At 33.4% G+C, this 22,461-nt stretch overlaps 2 protein-coding genes across 2 annotated transcripts; both read left to right on the top strand.

Annotated features, from left to right (window-relative positions):
* Positions 1 to 530: 530 nt before the first annotated feature.
* On the top strand, positions 531 to 2,686 carry LOC128556226 (uncharacterized). The gene is made up of 4 exons (XM_053540533.1): positions 531 to 615; positions 803 to 1,243; positions 1,636 to 1,872; positions 2,477 to 2,686. Exons 1-4 carry the CDS (start codon positions 579 to 581, stop codon positions 2,602 to 2,604), a joined length of 843 nt encoding a protein of 280 aa, XP_053396508.1. The 5' UTR covers positions 531 to 578; the 3' UTR covers positions 2,605 to 2,686.
* A 72-nt stretch (positions 2,687 to 2,758) lies between these two features.
* On the top strand, positions 2,759 to 18,450 carry LOC123551059 (shiftless antiviral inhibitor of ribosomal frameshifting protein homolog). Its single transcript, XM_053540531.1, has 8 exons — positions 2,759 to 3,669; positions 4,200 to 4,277; positions 7,346 to 7,457; positions 8,701 to 8,741; positions 9,365 to 9,505; positions 11,171 to 11,271; positions 11,909 to 12,147; positions 12,707 to 18,450. Exons 1-8 carry the CDS (start codon positions 3,628 to 3,630, stop codon positions 12,901 to 12,903), a joined length of 951 nt encoding a protein of 316 aa, XP_053396506.1. The 5' UTR covers positions 2,759 to 3,627; the 3' UTR covers positions 12,904 to 18,450.
* The last annotated feature ends 4,011 nt before the right edge of the window (positions 18,451 to 22,461 follow it).

Below are 22,461 nucleotides of genomic sequence, written 5' to 3'. Positions count from 1 at the left end.
AAATATGAGTTTGATGTTTTGGAGTTATTCTACGGACAAATATTAAAAGTAAATTCTATTGTTTGAACTAATTCCCCATAAAGGAAAAAATATGAGGCTATGGTTCTTATACACAACACTTTCTCTCAACGCCTTCTACAGTTTGAAGAAAGAGCTGTTATAAAAAGTAGGAAGATATTAGAGTAATATGTTTTGTACATTGAAAATCATCGCAATTGGTTCTGTCATTATGTTTCGATACAAATATACAAACAATTGATTGTGTATCTAACAAATATTCATATATATGAAAAATATACTCGTATATGAAATAATGCTTAGAAATCAATTTATAAACCAATGTTCCTAAACTATCGCAGCCAATGCATCTGTTGTAATCCTTTTGTATATATATGTAATATTTGTCTAATCCTTGATAAATCAACACACATTTTTTTTTGTCAGAAAAAATGTAATTTTCATTCACAACTGGATATATCGCATACAGTTATTATATGTGTTTTTATTTTTCATTCTTATTTTCATATATGACATCACGAGGGGCAAAGACTTCACATCTAGTTGAAAAAATACTGAAGATGCAGATACATGATTTCAAACGAAAAACTAAGAATGGTAATTAAAAAAATACTAAAAGTTAATTCATAAAACATAATAGAAGCATAAATATTTATGCAGTTTCTTCATAGCTCACGTCTTGTACCTCGCTTATATTTCTTAACATATCATCATTTGAACGGTAGTTATCTTAGATTAAAAGCAATCTGTATTTTTACAATACCCTTTTTTTATCACATAACAGAGTTGCAGACTATCATAGAAGCGAAGTGTGACCAAAGGCAAAAAGAAAAGGAAGCCTTGTGTCTTTTGTTTGAATTCGTTGAGATAATTCAGAATCAGAATGACTTTTCTAAAGAAGAAATCAAACATATGATAGAACAAAGGATTCGATATTATGGTGACCTCTGTCTCCAGTTAGTAGACGACTTACTTAGTTGGTTTACAGATATGAGAAATATTCCCGACGCAGTACCTGGAATTGCACAATTAGGTTGCATCCGAATACCAATGAAGTGTTCTTCAATGAAAGGAATGTTGAAGCATTTAGAGTATATGGATAGTGATGAATGCGAACAACGTCTTTCAAAGATATCATGCAGTCTTAGCAATATGTTAAGGTTTTCTTGCAGCCTGTCGTGGACCATAGAACCTGACAGTTTACAAAACGTTATGAAAACATTATGTAAGTTTAAAATCAGATCAGAATGCTCGTTCAATTGTCTAGATTTTTGGCACCACAAGTATTTGTTTTGCAACAATAGATTCGAAATCATTTATTTTTCATTAATGATATTAATTAAAAAGCTATACATTACTATTTGTGTATGGAAATCATTCTTGCCGTGTCTTGATTTTATATAAGACCAAGTAATAATTATGGCAAATACTAAAATTCTTGTACTGGTGAGAATTAATGTTTTATGCATATAGTGATTAAAACACGTTTTAAAGTCTAATGTTTTTAATTTACTACTCTTTCGAACATTATCTAACTCAACATACCGATAAGTAGATTTGTTGTCTCTAGATTATTCAGAGCTTGCAAAATATTTACCTTAGCACATTTTCTTTCAGCGGAAGAATTAGAAACACCTGATCCAACATCGAAGACTGTGAAAATTGTGCTTCCATTCCAAAGTAAATCACTGGAAGGCTTAACAAATATCTGGACTATCTTCGAAGGAGAGGAAGCCAATAGTCACCTTACAAAAGTATCGGAAACGTTGTCAAAAATTGTCGGTGCAAACGTTAGTCTGACTGCATCAGTTGTTATGGATCAGTTTACAAAGGCGGTGTATGAAAGAAGTAAAGGTAATTATGTTCATTCAAAGATCACAACTGTTACAGTAGAGAAAAATTATGTCTATCCTTTCGTCAGTAGATGTTGAAAGTGATTTTATATCTCTGAAAATTTTGCAAATAAATAGAGTTCTTTTATCAGAATAGGTTAATATGTGTGAGCACCTTTGCCTATACACATTAGCATTATCTTCAATTTAATTAATTAAAAAACTGGACATATATGGCAAACACGATTTGCACAGTAAAAAGTCCAACACAATGGAAATTATTAGGGGAGTATAGCAAGACAACAGACACTCGCTTTCATCACTGGCCGTTACAAGGCGATGTCTTGTTGTGCTCCTGTATCAGTATTTTATCCAGATTGTCTTTGTATTTTTTCAAGTACCATATACCATATACCATGCATTTCATTTGTTTATTATTTATCTCCCTTTGATATGATGAAATATCTAATTATATTTTTATGATATACGATTTATATGCATTGTTAGTATGTTGCCCTATTACCTTAAAGATGTTGTATTGGCATGCAGTATGTTTTATGAAAAAGATCCCTAGGTGGTGGACGCTGGTAATTCTGTTACAATTTCTTGTTATTTCTTATTTGAAGGATACTTAACAGAAGCTACAATGGCAGCTGGTGGTCCACATTTTACACCAGAAAAAGGGGTCTTTGATGAAGAAACTTTGGAACGAGTCAAAAAGGTACCGTTTTTATCGTTATTTGTTCATGGTTAAAATGAACTGCACATCATGCAGAGAACAGTTAAATTAGTAATTATGTCACGTACTTAAATACAGGTGTAAAATTGTCAATCGGCTTTTTACTGTTAGGGTAGTTTAATAATTAATGTAATAACCATTTGAGAAAACGCCTCACTTCAGCAATTCGGTGTGTCAACATGTTTTTATTATCACTTCTGACAGAAAATGAGTTAGGATTTCTTAAGTGCTACGTTTTATTAAAAAAAATATTGTTATTACAAACCTTCAAAGTATCACCATTTACCGAAACACATTTTTGTAACATTTATGCCCAATCGCGAAAAGCAGATAAATAGTCTTCTGTTTGAGATACTGATAAATGAGCACATGAGATACAGAGAACGTCTGGACTTATATTTTTTCCAGAAAGCATTTTCTTAAGTCTTGGAAATAAAAAAGGTCACAGGGACTCAGGTCAGGTGAATAAGGTGGATGATTTACAACCACATTTTCAGAAGCCAAAAACGACGTAACAACATCGCACTTGTTAGAGAAGGCGTTGTCGTGTAAAAGATGGACTCCTGACCATCATTTGCTTGGACGTTTCTTATTGTAGAATCGTCCAGTGACTGTATGACCTGATAGACAAGGCGGCACTTGAACGACTGGCCCACCACTAGAATTGAAGAAAATTGCGTACATCATCTTTTTCGAACTTATGGTTCTCTTGGCAATACAGGGCGTTTTTGATCTTTTCGCTTCCATTGCTTTTAATCAGGTCTTCTCTATGGCTCAAACATTTGCACCCCGGTTTCGTCTATACTAGCAAGTTATAAATAACCCGACTATCGCAGCCTTTGTACGTTTTCAAAAATTCCCGGGCACACTTAAGGCGTTGTTTCGTTTGCTCATCAGTGAGCAAATGAGGTACCCACCTAGCGCAAACCACGCTTTTTCAGAATTGTTTACACACTGCCTTCTGATAGGACAGTACAACTGGCTACATCTTTCAGCGACAATCGCGCATCCTGTTTGACCACAGTTTTTATAGCAGGGATGTTTGCCTTGGCAACAGAGGTTTTAGTCCTACCAGAACAGGTATCAGCTTCGACAGATACTTTCCCAGCTTTAAAAGCTTTATAACTCACCTTAAAACCTGTGCGCATTGAAATGGTCTTAGGTTCATATATACCACACAATTCATCAAATATCTGCTTTGAATCTATAGCAAGCCTAATACAGCATTTAATATGGCTCACGAATTTGTGTTTAATGTCTAAATATATTATTATTTGATTGATATAGTCGTATGCACAGTACTTGATATATTAAGGTGAGTTTAGATCACACTTTGTTTCTAGAGTGTAAGATTAATATAATTATTCTATGTTTATAAAACTATACTGAAAAGAGAACGACTGAATAAGTTTGCAGACAAAGTTGTGAAAACACATAAATTCAGAGAGGGCCACTTAGGTCCACTTGTCATCTTGTTGAATAGCTGTATTATACCAGTTTTATAAACATGATGTGCACGAAGTTTATGTGAGAGGAAAAAGTTGGTCACTAGGTCAGGGTGAGTCTTTAAGGAATATTATGTTATTGGTTACAGCTCATTTTATTTAAAGGTACAGATTCCAGTGGATAATATTGGTGGAGGAGCGGGGGCTGATTTAAGTGCTGATGACTGGGAGAAAATCAAAAAGGTAAACTTATCTAAACTTCTTCACGTTAGCAGGTAGCTGTATCAACATTTTTCATAAAATAAACCGTTTACAATATAATAGTAGAAGACAGTTACTGTAGTGTATCTCAGACCGAAAGTAGCCAATTTTCAAATCGAAAGTAGCACATTTGAATTGCTTATTATCGATTCATCTTAAGAGCGAGGATACTGAGAAATATAAACAAAAATGCTTTATTTTAACGTTAATCCCATAATGCAATATCAACAAAAAGATAAATCAAGCAGATTATATGCCTTTTGTCTCATTTCACTTTTGGTTTTGTTCTGTTGCCTATATATACAATTGAGATATTTGTTAAGGTAAAAATGCTTAAGGCCACAGTTAGTCTGTCAGACGGACTCACTTATTATTTAGATAGAGGAGTGTCTTTTCATTTTGAATTTATCAAACGAGTTAAACTGCTTAATATCAGCATAAGATGAAAATGACATTATATAAATACCATATGGCAGCGTGTGTGACATTGATATTGTCAACCCGAGGGCAGAATGTCACCCGAGGCGATAGCCGAGTGGTGACATTCTGTTCCGAGGGTTGACAATATCAATGTCACACACGCTGCCATATGGTATTTATTTTATTATACCGAACAAAACTAAACACATAAAACAGTTTTAAAAATGTTTCTGGTTCATTTAATTCAACAGTTTCATCTTTAGCGCGGTAATCAGTTGTGTACACACTGAATAGCGACGTCATTACAATATGACACTGCGTACAAGGGACGCAATCATATGGCTAAAAACCTGAAGCAGTTATTTGCCCTTATATGACATTCAAAATATCAGCGCGGTCACATGACCTGACAGTCACTTTCGCTTGGTCACGTATCAAAAAGACTGAAAATGTTTCTGATAGTCAAAATATCTCCTTTTCGGGTAATGGGATTTTACCATTGTAGACAAAAGTGAGGTATAATAAGACAAAATATTCTGTTGATAAATACTTAAGACATGTTGAACAACTGATAAGGATGGTTGTAGTCAACGTTTCCTGTATCCCTATGAATAACATCTTGTACAAAAAGCACAATTTGCATCAGCCTGCCTTTTATCTGAAAAAACGTTTATATGCTTTATCGATGTGTCAACTTCATTAAAACAAATACTAGGTCTAATTTGAAGACCAGAGTTAGATAGGAAGTAATTTTTTTTTTGTATTAATTATTGCCAAATGTTTATTTATCAATGTTATGTTATGATTGGCACTTTGTTTATTTATTTCAAAATATGCTGAGAAAATAATTCGATTATAAATGAAAAATGCGTAGATAGTTATATAGAAATGGTATCGTAGATTTAGGTTTCATCACTTTGGTTTACGTGTACTACCATGATTAAGGCAATGTTATGCTGATAAAAGCTAAAAATGTGAGAATTTATCAACACATTGTTTCTCATTTGATTAAGACCTTTGTCGCCCTTTAAGAAGAAATTTATGTAATTTTGTCCACATGGTGGTTTTTAATTTGATTATCAAAGAGGACTTTTTAAGGTTTTACAGGCAATACATGTATGCAGCAGACACGGCTTAGAAAACTTTTAAATTGTTACATATCGATTTAAATTATCGTGTTGTTGCAACTCACTGTTACAAAAAGTATTATATGTATTTCTTTTTGTTGCATTTTATTTTGTTTTGATATATGTGGTTAACACCGTGTCTCATCACCCAATTCATTTTATTGTTGGATCATATATCAAATGTTTCACGAGAATTTTGACGGAGTGACCATTTCGTGTGTTAGGAATTAAGCTGTCGAGAATGGCTTTCATTTACGCAGTAGGCTTGATTTAATTTAGTTTGTTCTTAACACCTTTTACCTTCACACACTTTGGTCAAGATCGCCACCCTCCACCACCACCCTGCAAACAGCAAGACGATACTTTCTAGCAGAGCATAGGTCACAATCATATACAATTCTAGCACATTTCAAAAGTGCAAACAAATTATAAAATTTTCGTCGATTCAGCTACTAGTATTACTTTAGCATCAGCCTATAAAATTTCTGCTATTAATCGAATCTTTCAAATGCTACTTATTTATTTGGGTTTCGACGGGAAGTTCACTATTACTTGGGAGTGGATACCCGCTCTGTTTCGCGTAAGCCATAGGCCGGCAGAGTTATGTACTAAAAGCAACTGGATCATCATGCACTTGCCGCCATTCGAAGATGGTTGGCTGGCATCATTTTCGTACTCGACTCCGCTTGCGTATGTCCTGCGCGATACAGAACAGGCATCCGCTCCAAAGTCAATGACCCGAGCAAGAATTTATTGTGTCCTATGTAGCATGACATGTTTCATGGTCGCAACAAGTTTGTTTTTAATGCAAGAAGATAATGACTGACAGTTAGCTGGGACGTAATCCTGACTCAAAATGTATGTGCTCGCATCAACTTAACATTCATTTCATTTGCTTTCAACACGTTTATATTTTACTGTTATACTTGGCTGCGGTCGTGCTTCTGCAATATCTTCTACATATTTAGCGACTGATTTTACTTCAGAATTATGCCTTATTCAAGATAAACAAAGGAATTAAATTGCTATTCAATTATAAACTTTTGCCGAAAGATATTTTTTTGCAATTTATTGAAATTGTAATTCAATATTATATGTTCCTAAAAATCTTTTGTCAAAAACATGCTTATGAATTTCACACAAATGTTTTCTTAATATTTATAAGCTGATACATTGTATCATGCTTATATTTCGTTTTTTTTTGACTTTCTAGAACTTATTTACATGTTGTTAGTTAATTCATACATATATACTCGACATTAATATCAATTATCACATTGTATAAAGCATTTACTTTACGCATGCTATGTGCAGTATATTTATATTTTTGCTTTTCATGCTTAAGACGAATAAAAGTTATGTTTTCATTATGTTTTCATTATGTTATGTTATGTTATGTTGTGTTATGTTATGTTAAATAGATTGGACGTATAAGCAGTTTAATGAAGTACTTACCGTAACAGTATTTCTGTAGATGTACTAATATGCAAATGGTCTTAACAGGTGCGCAAGTTGCGTGAATTATGGCATGGACGTTTCACAAACAGGAATTTGACAACGTTACTGAAACACCATGACTGGGATGAAAACGCTACAAACTTGTTCATCTTAGATGGTAAGTTAAAGTGCGCGTATCTTAAATAACGGACTTTCCTACGTAATATACACTCTCGTCTCGTTTCTAAAATGAGATACCTTCGAACTATTTCGAAATAAGTTGCACAGCTTTGTTGATTTCAATTTCATGTACAATTGGTGTAAGTTCTTATGTGTTGTTGATGTTTACAATTATTACGTCAATATCAATGTCAGTATAGAAACAACTTACTCGAGCTCCTTCCGCTGTCATTGAAAAAAGATAGAACAAAGATAGGAACGGGAGTCAGTCTAGTCAAATTGCGACTTTTCTAGCTGTTGGTGGTGGAGAAAGATTTCATGTGCCAATCCATGCATTATTTCAGACATAGGCGGACACCTGGGTATAGAGCCACCGTAAGCTAGCTAGATGGCTTCCTCTACTTCCTAAGCATGGTCCCAAATCCACACAGGTAAGGGGCAAGTGATTCGAAACCAGCGACCTTAACCACTCGTCCTAAGACCGCACTGCTTTAATAAGAAGCCGATCAAGACGAAAGAAATTCATTAGACATATATGTCAAGCAAATATAGGTTGGGGAAAAAAACCATTAAACCTTAAACACTTAAATATTATACAATAAGTATAAATGAAATTTAAGTTCGAAATTTCGTAAGTAATCGAATCGGCCAAGTTCCGGTTTTAAATGATGATTAAAATTCAACGTTATTAAATATACATAAGAATGAAAGGAAGTTATAGAACATCACAACTGTGAATGGATTGAAATTGACAAATGTGTGCAATATATTTCAAAATATTATTTTGGGATGTATTATTTTTGAAACGAAGCTATATATATATATATAATGACTTCACGCGCTCGCTTAGATTTTCTTAAATTTCAACAGCAAAGTCACAAACTAGTTTCGCCGTGAATTGGTCATCAGTGTGTCTAAATATATAACAATTGTTATACAATTGTTATAACAAGAGAGAGGGAGAGAGAGAGAGAGAGAGAGAGAGCTGTAAATATGAGCATTTTGTAATCATTCCCTCCTATCTAAGCTGTCTAAGGAAATATTAAATCAATGGACATTTGATAATGATTTAAATGTGATGACTGACCTCCACTGTTGTATGTTATTTAATCAACAAAATATATTCTACGCAAAATGCCGTCGTTTGTGAACTTCAGCAAGAATGAATCCTGTGTAAAGGCTTCAGAGAGGTACAATAAGATATTAAATTATAGATAAAGTAAGTAACTTTTCCATTTCAGCTTTACCTGATGAGCTCAGAGACGTTCTCGGTGAGGATGACGTAAGTTTCTTTCAAATATTTATTGTTATTGAAATACATACATTTTTTTGGTATTTTTAAGATGACTAGTTTTCCCTAGAAACCAAAGGTTCAAAAGTTTGATTACATGTTGAGGTTTTGCTTTCCTTTTTTTCGACGAACATGTCAAATGTCACTAAAACCTTTTGTAACATTTTATGCTAAATGTGGCCTTGTATTATTAAAATTTGTTAAGAACGCATGTGCAGAGAGTAATAGGTAGGCTCCCTGACCGGACAATACAGAAGACATGACAATTACACGAAACACTGTACTGGTACCAGCTATTCTCTTGCTTTGCGCTCAGCATCAAACCTACCACTAGGAATGATGTGCTGAGACTGTTAAACATTGTGACTTGTTTCACAATCGATCTGAAATAAGGTCGTTTAAAGTATTCTATATTTTTTGTCAAACACTTACATGTCGTCTTTGTGAAACAAGACTCAAGGTGTATGATTATTAATTTTGACACAAATGACCATGAGACAGGAACGAAGTCTCCAAGTTTTATTTATATATAAACGTGCAACTAGAAATAAAAAGAGCATATTTACGTTTGTAGTCTGAAAAAGTATGCTAAATTGACGTAAATGTTTTGGCAGTGGCAAGTTGTTGAGAATGTCCGTCGAAACAACGTCCTTCGCGACTTGGCGAGACTAAATCGTATTGGTCATGAAGTCCGACAGTATGGGTGTAAACAAGACGACAACATGTGGTGGAGACGCGTGCCATCACGAAAACCCGTAAGTATCGGAGCGGGAATTCCTTAATCAGTATATTTGCGATGGGTTGTTTGATTTTATAGGAATCAAAGTATTAATTGTTTAAAACGCTGACACAAAGCCAAACAGCAAACACTAGGAAAGCAGTTTTTTTTTGCTCAGGTAAGTTTTTCTGATCACTCAATGTCCGGCGTCCGTCGTCTGTCTGTCGTCTGTCTGTCTCTCTGTCGTCTGTGAACATTTAGCTTGTGTTTGCGATAGAGGCTTCATGATCATCATGAAATTTGGTCAGAATGATAACCTTGATGAAATCGAGGCCGAGTTCGAAAATGGGTCATCTAGGGTCAAAAATTAGGTCACTAGATCAAATCAAAGAAAAACCTTGTGTATGCGATAGAGGCTGTATTTTTCAATTGATCTTCATGAATTTTGGTCAGAATGATTATCTTGATGAAATCTAGGCCGAGTTTGAAAATGGGTCATCTGGGTCAAAAACTAGGTCACTAGGTCAAATCAAAGAAAAACCTTGTATATGCGATAGAGGCTGTATTTTTCAATTTATCTTCATAAATTTTGGTCAGAATAATAACCTCGATGAAATCTAGGCCGAGTTTGAAAACGGATCATCTGGGGTCAAAAACTAGGTCACTAGGTCAAATCAAAGAAACACATTATGTATGCAATAGAGGCTATATTTTTCAATTGATCTTCCTGAAATTAAGTCAGAATGATTGCCGAGATGAAATCTAGGTCAAATTTAAATATGGGTCATCTAGGTTCAAAAGGTAGGTCACTATGTCAAATCAAAGAAAAACCTTATGTATGCGATAGAGGCTGTATTTTTCAATTGATCTTCATGAAATTTGGTCAGAATGATTGCCTTGATAAAATCTACGTTAAGTTTGATTATGGTTCATCTTGGATAAAAAAGTAGGTCACTAGGTCAAATCAAAGAAAAACCTTCTGTATGCAATGAGGCTGTATTTTTCAATTGATCTTCATGAAATTTGGTCAGAATAATTGCCTTGATGAAATCTAGGTCAAGTTTTAATATGGGTCACTAGGTCAAATCAAAGAAAAACCTTGTGTATGCGATAGAGGCTGTATTTTTCAATTGATCTTCATGATATTTGGTCAGAATGAGAGCCTTGATGAAATCCAGGTCAAGTTTGAATATGGGTCATCTGGGGACAAAAACTAGGTCACTAAGTCAAATCAAAGAAAATACTTATTTATACTCAAGATTTTTGCTCCAGTTTTAATGATAATTGGTTAGAATATTTTTTCCATGAAATCACTAGGTCAAACATGTTTACACCGTTATGGTGTGTTTCTCAGGTGAGCGACCTAGGGCCATCTTGGCCCTCTTGATTGATTCAGAATAGTTTGAATTACTGATAATTGAAAACCAGATCGGCCACTGTGACAGATTTATAGACAAATAACAAATTATGTAAGATTTCTTCTAAATACCCACTACATATTTATTTCTGAACCTTTAGCCTGCTGGTGGCAAATGATTCTGCCTTGCAGGCTGATCTTGGTTTGCAATGTTCGCTATTTAGTCTGTAAAATTTCAGTAAACACCCCTTCGAATAATAAATGGTACTGCCCAAACTGAAATATAGACCAGTCCATTTTAGAAATTAAGCAGGATAAAAAAAGTAAATATATATTCTGTTGTAGGTTTCGAAATGTAAACGATGTAAACAGAAATACGAGCCTATACCACGTGAACAAGAATGGGGTTGGGCTAGGTTTGAATGTGTGTGCGGCCATAAATTCAAGTAAGAACTACAGCTTATTATATAAATTTTACAAGTTTGAATTTCGTATCTCATTTTAAAAGGACTGGCCTCCAGATCGCATACAGTTAAAGAAAAAAGGAAATGTTAAAATATCAGGAAATTATTGCTTTATTGTTTGTTACGGGGTATATAGTGTAGGTACACTGCCTGATTATAAAGCTTTATATAATAAACGCCCGTCAAGTTCGAATTCCTCTCTGGTGCATTGGTCGTAAAGATGATGGGAAAGTTTTTATTGCCGAGCAAACCCTGATTAGATTCCCGATTCTTGCTTGTGTTGATTAAATATTTTTAAGATAGTTTAGAAATAAAAACCTGTTCTAATGTTTATAATATGACTAATCTTCAATTTTAAAGAACTATCATTTTAGCCAAACTCGAAAGACCAGAACCCTTTAAGAAATCGCACCCCATTCATCACAAAATAACAGCTTTAAACGGTTGCATGTGTTCGACACAAAGTAATACGAATTTCAGATTTGTCTTACTGAATACATTTAAAGGATTTATTACTTTATGCGTAATAAGCTAAATTTATAAATCTTAATACTGTGGAGCTAGTTCCGAAAGTGACTAGTTTCATATACAAATCAACACCTCGCTTGTATATTTGTAGTGCTTTCGCAATGATGGACAGAAGCCTGCTCGGGCCTCGATACACAGGGAAAAGTCAAAGTTTGTGTTACCGCTGCATGTCTCAGATATGCGAGCCAATACATTTTCTTCCACCCACAAAACACAAAAAGAACGAGCGTGAACCGGGTGACGGGCAAGACCAGAGACGCCGACCGAGGAGATACGCACACAGATGCACAGCGCCAAACTGTTTCAACAGATATATGCCTGATCCAAGAAGTAATCTTCTTAAAACTTTATTGAACTTATATCAAAATATATTTCTAAAGATCGTTTTTAATCAAAGAATCTGCCCAAATTTCAGACATTATTCAAACATAGTTTTACAGCACACGTTTGGCTGAGGGATATTGCTGCATAAGTTTACACACGACGGCGTATTTCAATGAACAGCAAGTGCAATGCGACAGTAAAGGAGTGCAATAAAGTGGTGCAGCAGCAGCTTCGTTAAAATACTAAAATTGTTTCAAAAAATGATATCGCTGTGACTATATATTAATGATTTAGTTATTGGATATTCGTTTATATAATATGGTGTTCACAATTATAGATTATATGGGGACTTCCAGCTTTTGATGGTTTGGTGGAGAGGGACTCCAATCAGGCAGGGACGCTCACCTAAGTAGAACCACCGACCTTCCATAAGCCATCTTGATTACTTCATCACGAGACTGTGTATTTTGATGATAACTAAAATGCACTCAAATTAAGGCTAAATTAATTTTGGTATCTACAATTAAAGATATCAGTTTATCATTTTCTTACGTATATATTTCAGGTAATGAACCACTAATTACGATCTGTGTGCATCCTAATTCCCTGAAAGATAAGGTGCACGGATTTGGCAGTGATCGTCATGTCAGTAAAGGATCAACAGTGAAAACATTCCTGTCTCAAGACGATATAGACTCATGTTATGGGCCCAGTCTTGCTGACATTGACGAGATTGACATTGATGACGGCGATAATCTTTAACATTTCTAATGCATACGATTGTAAGACAGTGTCTTTTAGCTGGACTATTTTGAAATTTCTTCAACAGTAGAGTTTTTGCACAATTAAACCCGTACGTCGGCGACAGAGTTTGCGTCCGTGTCCCGATTTGGTTAAGTTTTTGAATGTAAGCTGGTATCTTGGTTGCCACTGAACTCAAACTTTTCACACTTGTAAGTACAGTGCACAGGTTCCATAATTCTGTTTTGCAGTTTTACAAAGTTATGCCCCTTTGCAGCTTAAGTTTCTGTGTATAAGCTTGTGTCTCAGTAACCACTATTGGGAACAAATTGAAACTTCACAAACCTGTTCATTCTGATGATTTGACATATTAGGCATGGGTCGCATGATTATATTTTGCATTTGGAAATGTTATGCACCTTTTCGAAATGGCAATTTATGTGCCCCCACCCTAAAGGCGCGCCATATAGTCAGTGGACCGTCCGTCTGTTCATCTGCTCTCCCGGTTTCCAATCGAGCACTGGTGCAGTAATCCTCAACGTGGTAAGCATGTTAGTCGTGACCGGCAGATGATCCATAACTTAATAACTGAAGAATGCTTTGGCCTACAGCCGTCAAACTTCATAGGATGATTTCCTATGGTCAGTTGATCACTATTTCTAAGGTGTCTGTCAAAGGTCAAGGTTACAGTGACCTTCAGCTGAAAATCGGTTTCTGATTATAACTGAAGAATGCTTTGGCCTGGTGGTCAAACTTCCTAAGATGCTAGCCTATGGTCAGTAGATGACCCCTATTGTTTTGGGCGTTATTAGGTTAAACGTCAAGAAGGTTAAAGTGACCTTGAATCTGAAAACGTTTTACGCCCGATAACTAAAGTAAGCCTTGGTCTACAGCATTTATAAATATAAAATAATTGCCTTTGGTCAGTAGATGATCTCCGATGTTTTGGGGGACCGTAAGTAAAATGTCAAGGTTTCAGTTACCTCAAGACTGTGAGTGGTTTCTGCTCAGTTACATAAGGACACTAAGAAGCCTAATTACCTGCAGTCAGTAGGTGACCCCTACTGTTTTGGGGTTCAGTAGGTCAAATGTCACAATAACCTTGATACTGAAAACAGCTCTATACCTTAAGATTGCATGCGGTAAGTAGATGATCCTTATTGTGTTGGGGTCAGTAGGTCGAAGGGCAAGGTCACAGTGATCTCTGGACTGAAAATGGGACATCTAAGTCATCATGGGGGTCAATCGTATTTTACAAACAGCCTTTGTTTGATTAGTTTTTATGTAAGCTGGTACCTTGATAACCATTTTAGGAATGAACTATAACTTGATGCACCAGCACATTATGACGATTTGACAGACAGTGCATATGATCCATAACCCTATTTACATGTATATATTTTTACAAAGTTATGTTCCTTTTTTCGACTTAGCAAATTTTATTTTTTTTGTATGTAAGCTTGTATCTTAATAACTATTTGTGGCAATGGATTTATACTTCACACGCCTCCTAACCGTGATAAAGTGACATGCAATGCTCAGATAACATAACCTGCTTTTTCTTTTTCACAAAATTGTGCCCTTTTTACCGTTGTATTCATTCATTTAACCAGTTTTTAGTGACAAGGCACAAGTCAAGCACTGCTTTTTCCCAACAGTTTTTTTAACATATTTTACAAAAAATGTTCTTCCTTATTTTTCAAAAAAAGACCCAAACAAAAGCTAACAACCTATTTATGAAATCGTATCAGTTTGGTGCTGGATAATCAAACAAGATTTTGCCAAAAGATTCATCAAGACTCCAAGTCTTTTGAGTGCAAATAAGCTTAATCAAGTAAAACAGTAAGTAATTCCAGTTTTAAAATGTTTGGTTCTTAACCATTGAAATTCAGAATGTCTGAACAAGGTTCTAGAAGATATGATCAAGATGTGACTGTTACAATGTAGGTGGTTTTCTAAAAAATGTATGTTATCCATATCATTAGCACATTATTTAAAGATTATATTACAAGAAATCACGCAAGCATTAAGTACTTCTGCGGAAAAGGTCAACATTTTGCATAAATATGTATATTCCTTTCAATAGTTAAAAAAACAAACAATTTCTTGGTGGCATCATCTTCAAAACCCATTTGTTTAACTCTTACATAACACCCGGATGATAAGGTATTCCTAGTTTCTTATTACATTGTATATAGACTACATGAAGCCAAAATTTTGGTCACATCTAATCAATTTGCCTTAAAATTATAAACTTGTGTTATATTTCTGTTATAATGGAATGACGTTTTTTACCCCATATTTGTAGATTTCGATGTCTAGATATTAAGTTAATATTGTAAAAAATAGATGAAATGAAGATCCATTTATCTTGATTTGGCTTCCGATATTTTAGTAATAGGTTCACTCGTTACTATGCCATCCTGAATTTTGTTTTGATATCTTCCAGAAATTTAGACTGTGATATTCTTGTGTCTAGATTAAAAATGTTTTGTTTATGTAACATACATATAAAGTAAAATGTATATTTTGATATCTTCCAGAAAATTAGACTGTGATATTCTTGTGTCTAGATTAAAAATGTTTTGTTTATGTAACATACATATAAAGTAAAATGTATATTTTGATATCTTCCAGAAAATTAGACTGTGATATTCTTGTGTCTAGATTAAAAATGTTTTGTTTATGTAACATACATATAATTAAAAGTTAAATGTATATTTTGATATCTTCCAGAAAATGAGACTGTGATATTCGTGTGTCTAGATTAAAAATGTTTTGTTTATGTAACATAAATACAAAGTAAAATGTATATTTTGATATCTTCCAGAAAATTAGAATGTGATATTCTTGTGTCTAGATTATAAATGTTTTGTTTATGTAACATACATATAAAGTAAAATGTATATTTTGATATCTTCCAGAAAATTAGACTGTGATATTCTTGTGTCTAGATTAAAAATGTTTTGTTTATGTAACATACATATAAAGTAAAATGTATATTTTGATATCTTCCAGAAAATTAGACTGTGATATTCTTGTGTCTAGATTAAAAATGTTTTGTTTATGTAACATACATATAAAGTAAAATGTATATTTTGATATCTTCCAGAAAATTAGACTGCGATACTCTTGTGTCTAGATTAAAATGTTTTGTTTATGTAACATATATATAAAGTTAAATGTATAGTTTGATATTTTCCAGAAAATTAGAATGTGATATTCTTGTGTCTAGATTAAAGTGTTTTGTTTATGTAACATACATGTAAAGTAAAATGTATATTTTGATATCTTCCAGAAAATTAGACTGTGATATTCTTGTGTCTAGATTAAAAATGTTTTGTTTATGTAACATACATACAAAGTAAAATGTATATTTTGATATCTTCCAGAAAATTAGACTTTACCATTCTTGTGTCTAGATTAAAAATGTTTTGTTTATGTAACATACATAGAAAGTAAAAGGTATATTTTGAAATCTTCCAGAAAATTAGACTGTGATATTCTTGTGTCTAGATTAAAAATATTTTGTTTATGTAACATACATATAAAGTAAAATGTATATTTTGAAATCTTCCAGAAAACTAGACTGTGATATTCTTGTGTCTAGATTAAAAAATGTTTTGTTTATGTAACATACATTTAAAGTAAAATGTATATTTTGATATCTTCCAGAAAATTAGACTGTGATATTCTTGTGTCTTGATTAAAAATGTTTTGTTTATGTAACATACATATAAAGTAAAATGTATATTTTGATATCTTCCAGAAAAATAGACTGTGATATTCTTGTGTCTAGATTAAAAATGTTTTGTTTATGTAACATACATATAATTAAAAGTGAAATGTATATTTTGATATCTTCCAGAAAATGAGACTGTGATATTCGTGTGTCTAGATTAAAAATGTTTTGTTTATGTAACATAAATACAAAGTAAAATGTATATTTTGATATCTTCCAGAAAATTAGAATGTGATATTCTTGTGTCTAGATTAAAAAATGTTTTGTTTATGTAACATACATTTAAAGTAAAATGTATATTTTGATATCTTCCAGAAAATTAGACTGTGATATTCTTGTGTCTAGATTAAAATGTTTTGTTTAATGTAACATACATATAAAGTAAAATGTATATTTTGATATCTTCCAGAAAATTAGACTGTGATATTCTTGTGTCTAGATTAAGATGTTTTGTTTATGTAACATATATATAAAGTAAAATGTATACATGTTGAGAATGAAGTGTACTTATCATTTAAGAAAACTAGGCAGATGCGAAGATAGATGTAAACACATTTGTTATGTATACATGTAATTGAAGTGAACACAATTGCCTCTCCTACAATGTTCTTAAAGTGCATTTGTTCTTCGTCAGTAATTGACGCCAGTCCGCTTAGCTCAATAGAGAGAAAACAGATCTACGGATCACTGGGTCGTGAGTCCGATACTCTGGTGACGCGTATGTTCTCTGTGACAATTTTATAAAAGACATTGAATATCGAATCATTCGTCCTCTACCTCGGATTCATGTGGGGAAGTTGGCAGTTAAAGGCAGAGAAAAGGTTTGCACTGGCCTAAAATCCAGGATCATTGATTAGGTTAACTGCCCGTTGTTACATAACTGAAATACTGTTGAAAAACGGCGTTAAACCCAAAACAAACAGGCCATCAGTAAAATGTTTACTCATCTCAAAACAATGAACATGTTTAATATGTAGAAATACTGAACTGCCACATTTTCCTAAATTATTAGTAATAGATGTTTCATTACAAACATGCGTAAGTATTTTATGTTTCTTTGGTTCGTTTCGAAACTCAAAACCTTAACGCCGCATATAAATTGCCAGTCCATCGTTTGTGCTATATGACCTGGCAATTTCCAACATTATTATTATTATTATTATTATTATACCAGATTTATATAGCGCCCTTTTCATGATCAATTTCACGTTCAAAGGCGCTTTACATAGTTCAAATGCAGCCACACAGGGCGCATAATTCATCCTCTACTGGTACAGACACAGAGCGATCTGACCAGAGGGACAGAGTGAGACAAAGCCCCCACGACAGAGAGATCAGAAATCAGACACAGGCTTGTCCGGCCAACTTAGCCTAGCTCGTTGCGAATAGACAGCCTGGTTCTTTAACGTGCCTAGTGTATAGCACTGATACACGCAAGGATATACTAAAACATACTAAACGCAGGGATATACTAAACATACTAAAATTAAAAATTAAAAATGCGGAAATAAATTTCTGATGTCATTTAATAAAACAGTAAATGAATGGTTTGCCAATCAGTAGTCAAAAACTATTGGTATTTGGTCTTTTGACAACAGTTTTGACTATTGACAGGCAAGCCATTTAATTAGTGTTTAGTATCTGACAACTCCTGCAACTGTTTTGTGTATAATGTGTTTATTCATGTCTGACTGTCGTATAAATGGACTCATTTTTAGTTTATATTATGAGTGTTATCCATTCATATTTGCTATCATGGTAAATTGATGTTTAAAGTTATGTATAATGTTTCTATTGCTGTAACTATCCAACAATAAATTGTTTATATAAAAAGCTTGAAAGCTTGTCTCTAAGTACCGTACTCATCCGTACTCCAAATGTGTCCACACTCAAAATAACTAGAATGTAAATTTATTATTCTTGAAATTGTGCTCCTGCTTACCAAATTTTTAAGTTATATGAAAAGGTTTTGGTAATTTAATAAAAGAAGATTTACAGTTTAATACGAAGATTATTTTACCACAAAAACAAATTCTCAGCAAATTACATTTAAATGTAAAAAGAAATTGGCTATACAGTATTTTTCAATTATCTAAATTTTGAATTATTAAATGACATATGCATCAATCTCATTGAGTGTCTGACTGTAGGAAAACTTTAAATAGTTGTACTGATTTAAACCCGGTATCTCAAATTCACTTGTTTCGAAATTTTTGTTACTCTGAAGAAATTCAAAAGTATTATCAAAATTAATACTGACTAATTGTCAACTGCCTTTCTATTATGAGTCTTCACCTCTATGTTTTGTCCCTGGGTTCAACAAACACTCTATAAACGCCATGGCCAGGCTGTGACTGAAAATATAGAATGATTCAAAGTTTAAACAATGAAAAATATATTATTGTTTAAATCTAAAACTTAGAATGTGAAAGAATATGTAATGTATATGTATGAAATAATGTATAGCGAAAGTGTGTTAATGTGTTTAAACATGTCGGAGAGGTCATATGCTTGGGGAGTAATTTCAAAATGGTGTTGCCCGAGTGAAATTTTCAATATGGCATGTAATGAGCTAGAGTATTTGAATAAGGCTCAGCTATATAATATGTTGATTCTTACAGTTTTTATTTATATACCAATAATAATTTGTTACTTAAAAATTAGACTTGTGTTTTTCACTGACTTTTGCTCCTAAGATATCTCTAAAGAGTGCCGCTGTTTTCTCCATGTCTGGAGTTGCAATGACTATATGGTTTATTTTTCCACTTTTCCGTTTCTATACACACACATACAATAATATTATCACCTACACAGTATTTAGACTAGCTCCTAGACTAGATATATGTTGTTTTACATTTTTATGATTCAGTCTAGTGAACTGAGCCAGTCTATCACTTACGGTAATTTTAACATCGTTCCTCTAAGACATCCACTAGAATAGACTGGCTGTTGACCCTACGATATTGAATTAAACTAAAAAAGGAAAAAATGTAGAAATATCTTTATTATCAGTCTAGTGGCTAGTCAAACACGGTATCAATATAAATCATATCATAGTAAAAAGTCACTTATCTAAGTGATTCTGAATCAGAAATTACTTCTTTCAGTTATATGTAACATTACTTGTTTTAGTAGTACCCAAGATAATTTATAGCTGAAAGCCGGAACAACATTTACAAATATGTAAAGATAAAATTTTGAGCTAAACAACCTACACAATTACAATGTGAAACTATAGCGTGTATACTAAGCCATTACAATTGATATGGAAAATCAAAATAGCACTTAGTCCAGCAAAAGTAAACATTTTTGATACAACACTTTGTACTGTCTGATCATTTTTAACCCTTAGCCTGCTAAATTTCTGTAATGAACTTGTCCATCTTTCAATTTGGACAGTACCATTAAATGTTAAAAGAGGTGCTTACCAAAAAGATACTGACTGAATGGCGAACAGTGCAGATATTGATCAAACTGTACGGATGCACAGGCTGATATGGTCGCAAAGGCAGAATCAATCATGTACAGTCTGATCATTTTTATATATGAAATTGACAAACTTTACCTGTAAAGTAGCCGCAGAGGTATGGGCTGCTGAACAATTTCTCTGCAATGAAAAAATAAAATCATCACAATTTCTTCATAATGCTGTAATGGACTATCATATCCACCTTCCTCTGTTACACATTTGTTCAAATCCATACTGAGCACTGGCACGCATTTGTGATATTTTCCAAAATAAATAAATAAATAAATTGTCAGCACTTCATCTAGTGTTTCAAAAAATATGGCAAATAATGATTTACAGGCTTGACGATAGGAGCAAATAATGGTTTATAGACTTGACGATATAATGGTTTACAGGCTTGACGATAGGAGCAAATAATGGTTTACAGACTTGACGATAGGGGTTAAGTTGCCGATTGCTAAATTCTTATCCAATCAATTTATGTCCTTGATCGAAGTGCGTGTGGTTCTCCTCATTTTTTCTTTTTCAGGAGGAAAGTGCTCATTTTTTCAGTTGCATTATATACAGCAACGGTAGACTGAGGTAATGATTTTGCGCTTTCTCGCTAACAATTTCATACATGGACTTGACAAGGGTGCGCATTTTGTGCCATATCTACCGTGTTCACTTTCACTAACATGTTATAGAAATTTTGGATATTTATAGCGCCCACCGAGGATCAGCTGTAGCAGCATTTGAATTATTACCTTACCATTGTGTTTGTCATCTATTTGTTCAGAAGGCTACAGATGAATCACATTTATTTATAGCTAGTAGGCGTATAAGAACAAAATATATTTCGGAGCCATAGGCAATAAGAAATGTTTATACAGAAAACAACCTGCTGGAGTTACTTCATAATGATATGAAAAATATAACAGAACAAACATAGGGACGGGAGCCTGTATAATAATTGCATACAACACTGTAATTTCACAGACTTACATATCTATATATATGCAGAAATTATAGTTGATGGTTTTTTAATATCTGCTCGTCAGCAACTGTTGCCAGGACCTTACAAAGTGCAGATCACCTCGTACCTTTAGGGGATATCTTGTAATATTTGCTCGTCAGCAACTGTTGTCAGAACCTTACAAAGTGCAGAGCACCTCGTCATTTTTTCTGAGCTTTGAAATAATGCTAAATGTAAATCTGGACGCTTCATGAATATGCAGATTGTGGCAATAAAAGCGTGCATAAATTCTCGTCTGCTTCTGCACAAATCCTCAATTAAGCAAATCTCCCTCTTACGAATATAGCTGTCGGGGAAAAAAGTGATAAATTTCCATGCATTTCAATTACTGCTTTTCGATTGATAAGGTTGAAACTAAAACTACCAGCATTGCTTTTTGATCACATTATTGCTTATAGAAAAAATGCCACCGATACTGAGTAAGAATGATACACAACGGTTAAATGATGAAAGATTTGCAAATAGAAAAAAATCATATTAAACAAAGTAGAGAAGAAAAATATTCCCACAAGCGGCTGATAAATATGTAATTAACTGTACTTTCTGTTAATTTATTTTCAAAGGTCTTACACTGCTTTACAGGGTCAAATGATTCTTGGGAGAAACAATTCTTTTCACTGTCAGGAAAAAAAACAAACAATACCATTTATAATCATAAACAGACGCTAGGGCACCAGGCATAGTTCTAAGTTAATAGTGCGCTATTCGGAAACAATTCGCTGAATATGTGTTCTATATCTAACACACGGTGCTGACAGCTGTGTTATAAGAATGATTCAACTCCGTTAAAATCAAAGCAATAAGCTGCTTATTATCTATACTGACACCAAAAATTATATTGAGCGTAACATTTTCGTTACTAAGTTTAAAAAGATAGATTTTACTATCATGAGTGACGAAAACAATACAGATTTGCAACTTTTACTTTTAACCCCTACTTCATTTAAGCGTAAAACAATTCACTTATGATTACCTAAATTTATTCAAAAATAAGGCATCCTGTAAAGAAAAGATTTTCGAACATTTTGATACCAAATTTGCCTACATTTTTTTTCACAAAGGATAGAACCTTTATTTCTTAAACAAGTATACAGTTTCTTTTTGATGTCAGTATATTTTACCGATTTTTCCGTCACGATGACAATAACATCTTACAAAAATACCATCTAAAACACTATTTCATGGAAACATCTTACAGAAAATATAACTAGTGTATGCACCCGGTGTTAAATAATAAAAAAGATTCATCGTATAAATTGTCAAAGAATCAGATTTCAAAGCCGCCTTAGTTAAAGTTATCATCTTTGGTCTCTATTACATGTTCAGTCTTCTTATCAATTCGCAAAAATAAAG

Source organism: Mercenaria mercenaria, chromosome 4, assembly GCF_021730395.1.
Source record: "Mercenaria mercenaria strain notata chromosome 4, MADL_Memer_1, whole genome shotgun sequence".
In the NCBI taxonomy this organism is placed as follows: Eukaryota; Metazoa; Mollusca; class Bivalvia; order Venerida; family Veneridae; genus Mercenaria; species Mercenaria mercenaria.
This window is presented reverse-complemented; position numbering and strand designations above follow the sequence as displayed.

Excerpts from the sequence above, each read along its gene's own strand:
- LOC128556226 (XM_053540533.1), top strand. The coding sequence starts at position 579 with ATGCAGATACATGATTTCAAACGAAAAACTAAGAATG. Across the intron at positions 1,244-1,635 it reads AAACGTTATGAAAACATTAT|CGGAAGAATTAGAAACACCT; the intron begins GTAAGTTTAAAA and ends ATTTTCTTTCAG. Across the intron at positions 1,873-2,476 it reads GGTGTATGAAAGAAGTAAAG|GATACTTAACAGAAGCTACA; the intron begins GTAATTATGTTC and ends TCTTATTTGAAG.
- LOC123551059 (XM_053540531.1), top strand. The coding sequence starts at position 3,628 with ATGTTTGCCTTGGCAACAGAGGTTTTAGTCCTACCAGAACAG. Across the intron at positions 7,458-8,700 it reads AAACTTGTTCATCTTAGATG|CTTTACCTGATGAGCTCAGA; the intron begins GTAAGTTAAAGT and ends TTTCCATTTCAG. Across the intron at positions 8,742-9,364 it reads ACGTTCTCGGTGAGGATGAC|TGGCAAGTTGTTGAGAATGT; the intron begins GTAAGTTTCTTT and ends ATGTTTTGGCAG.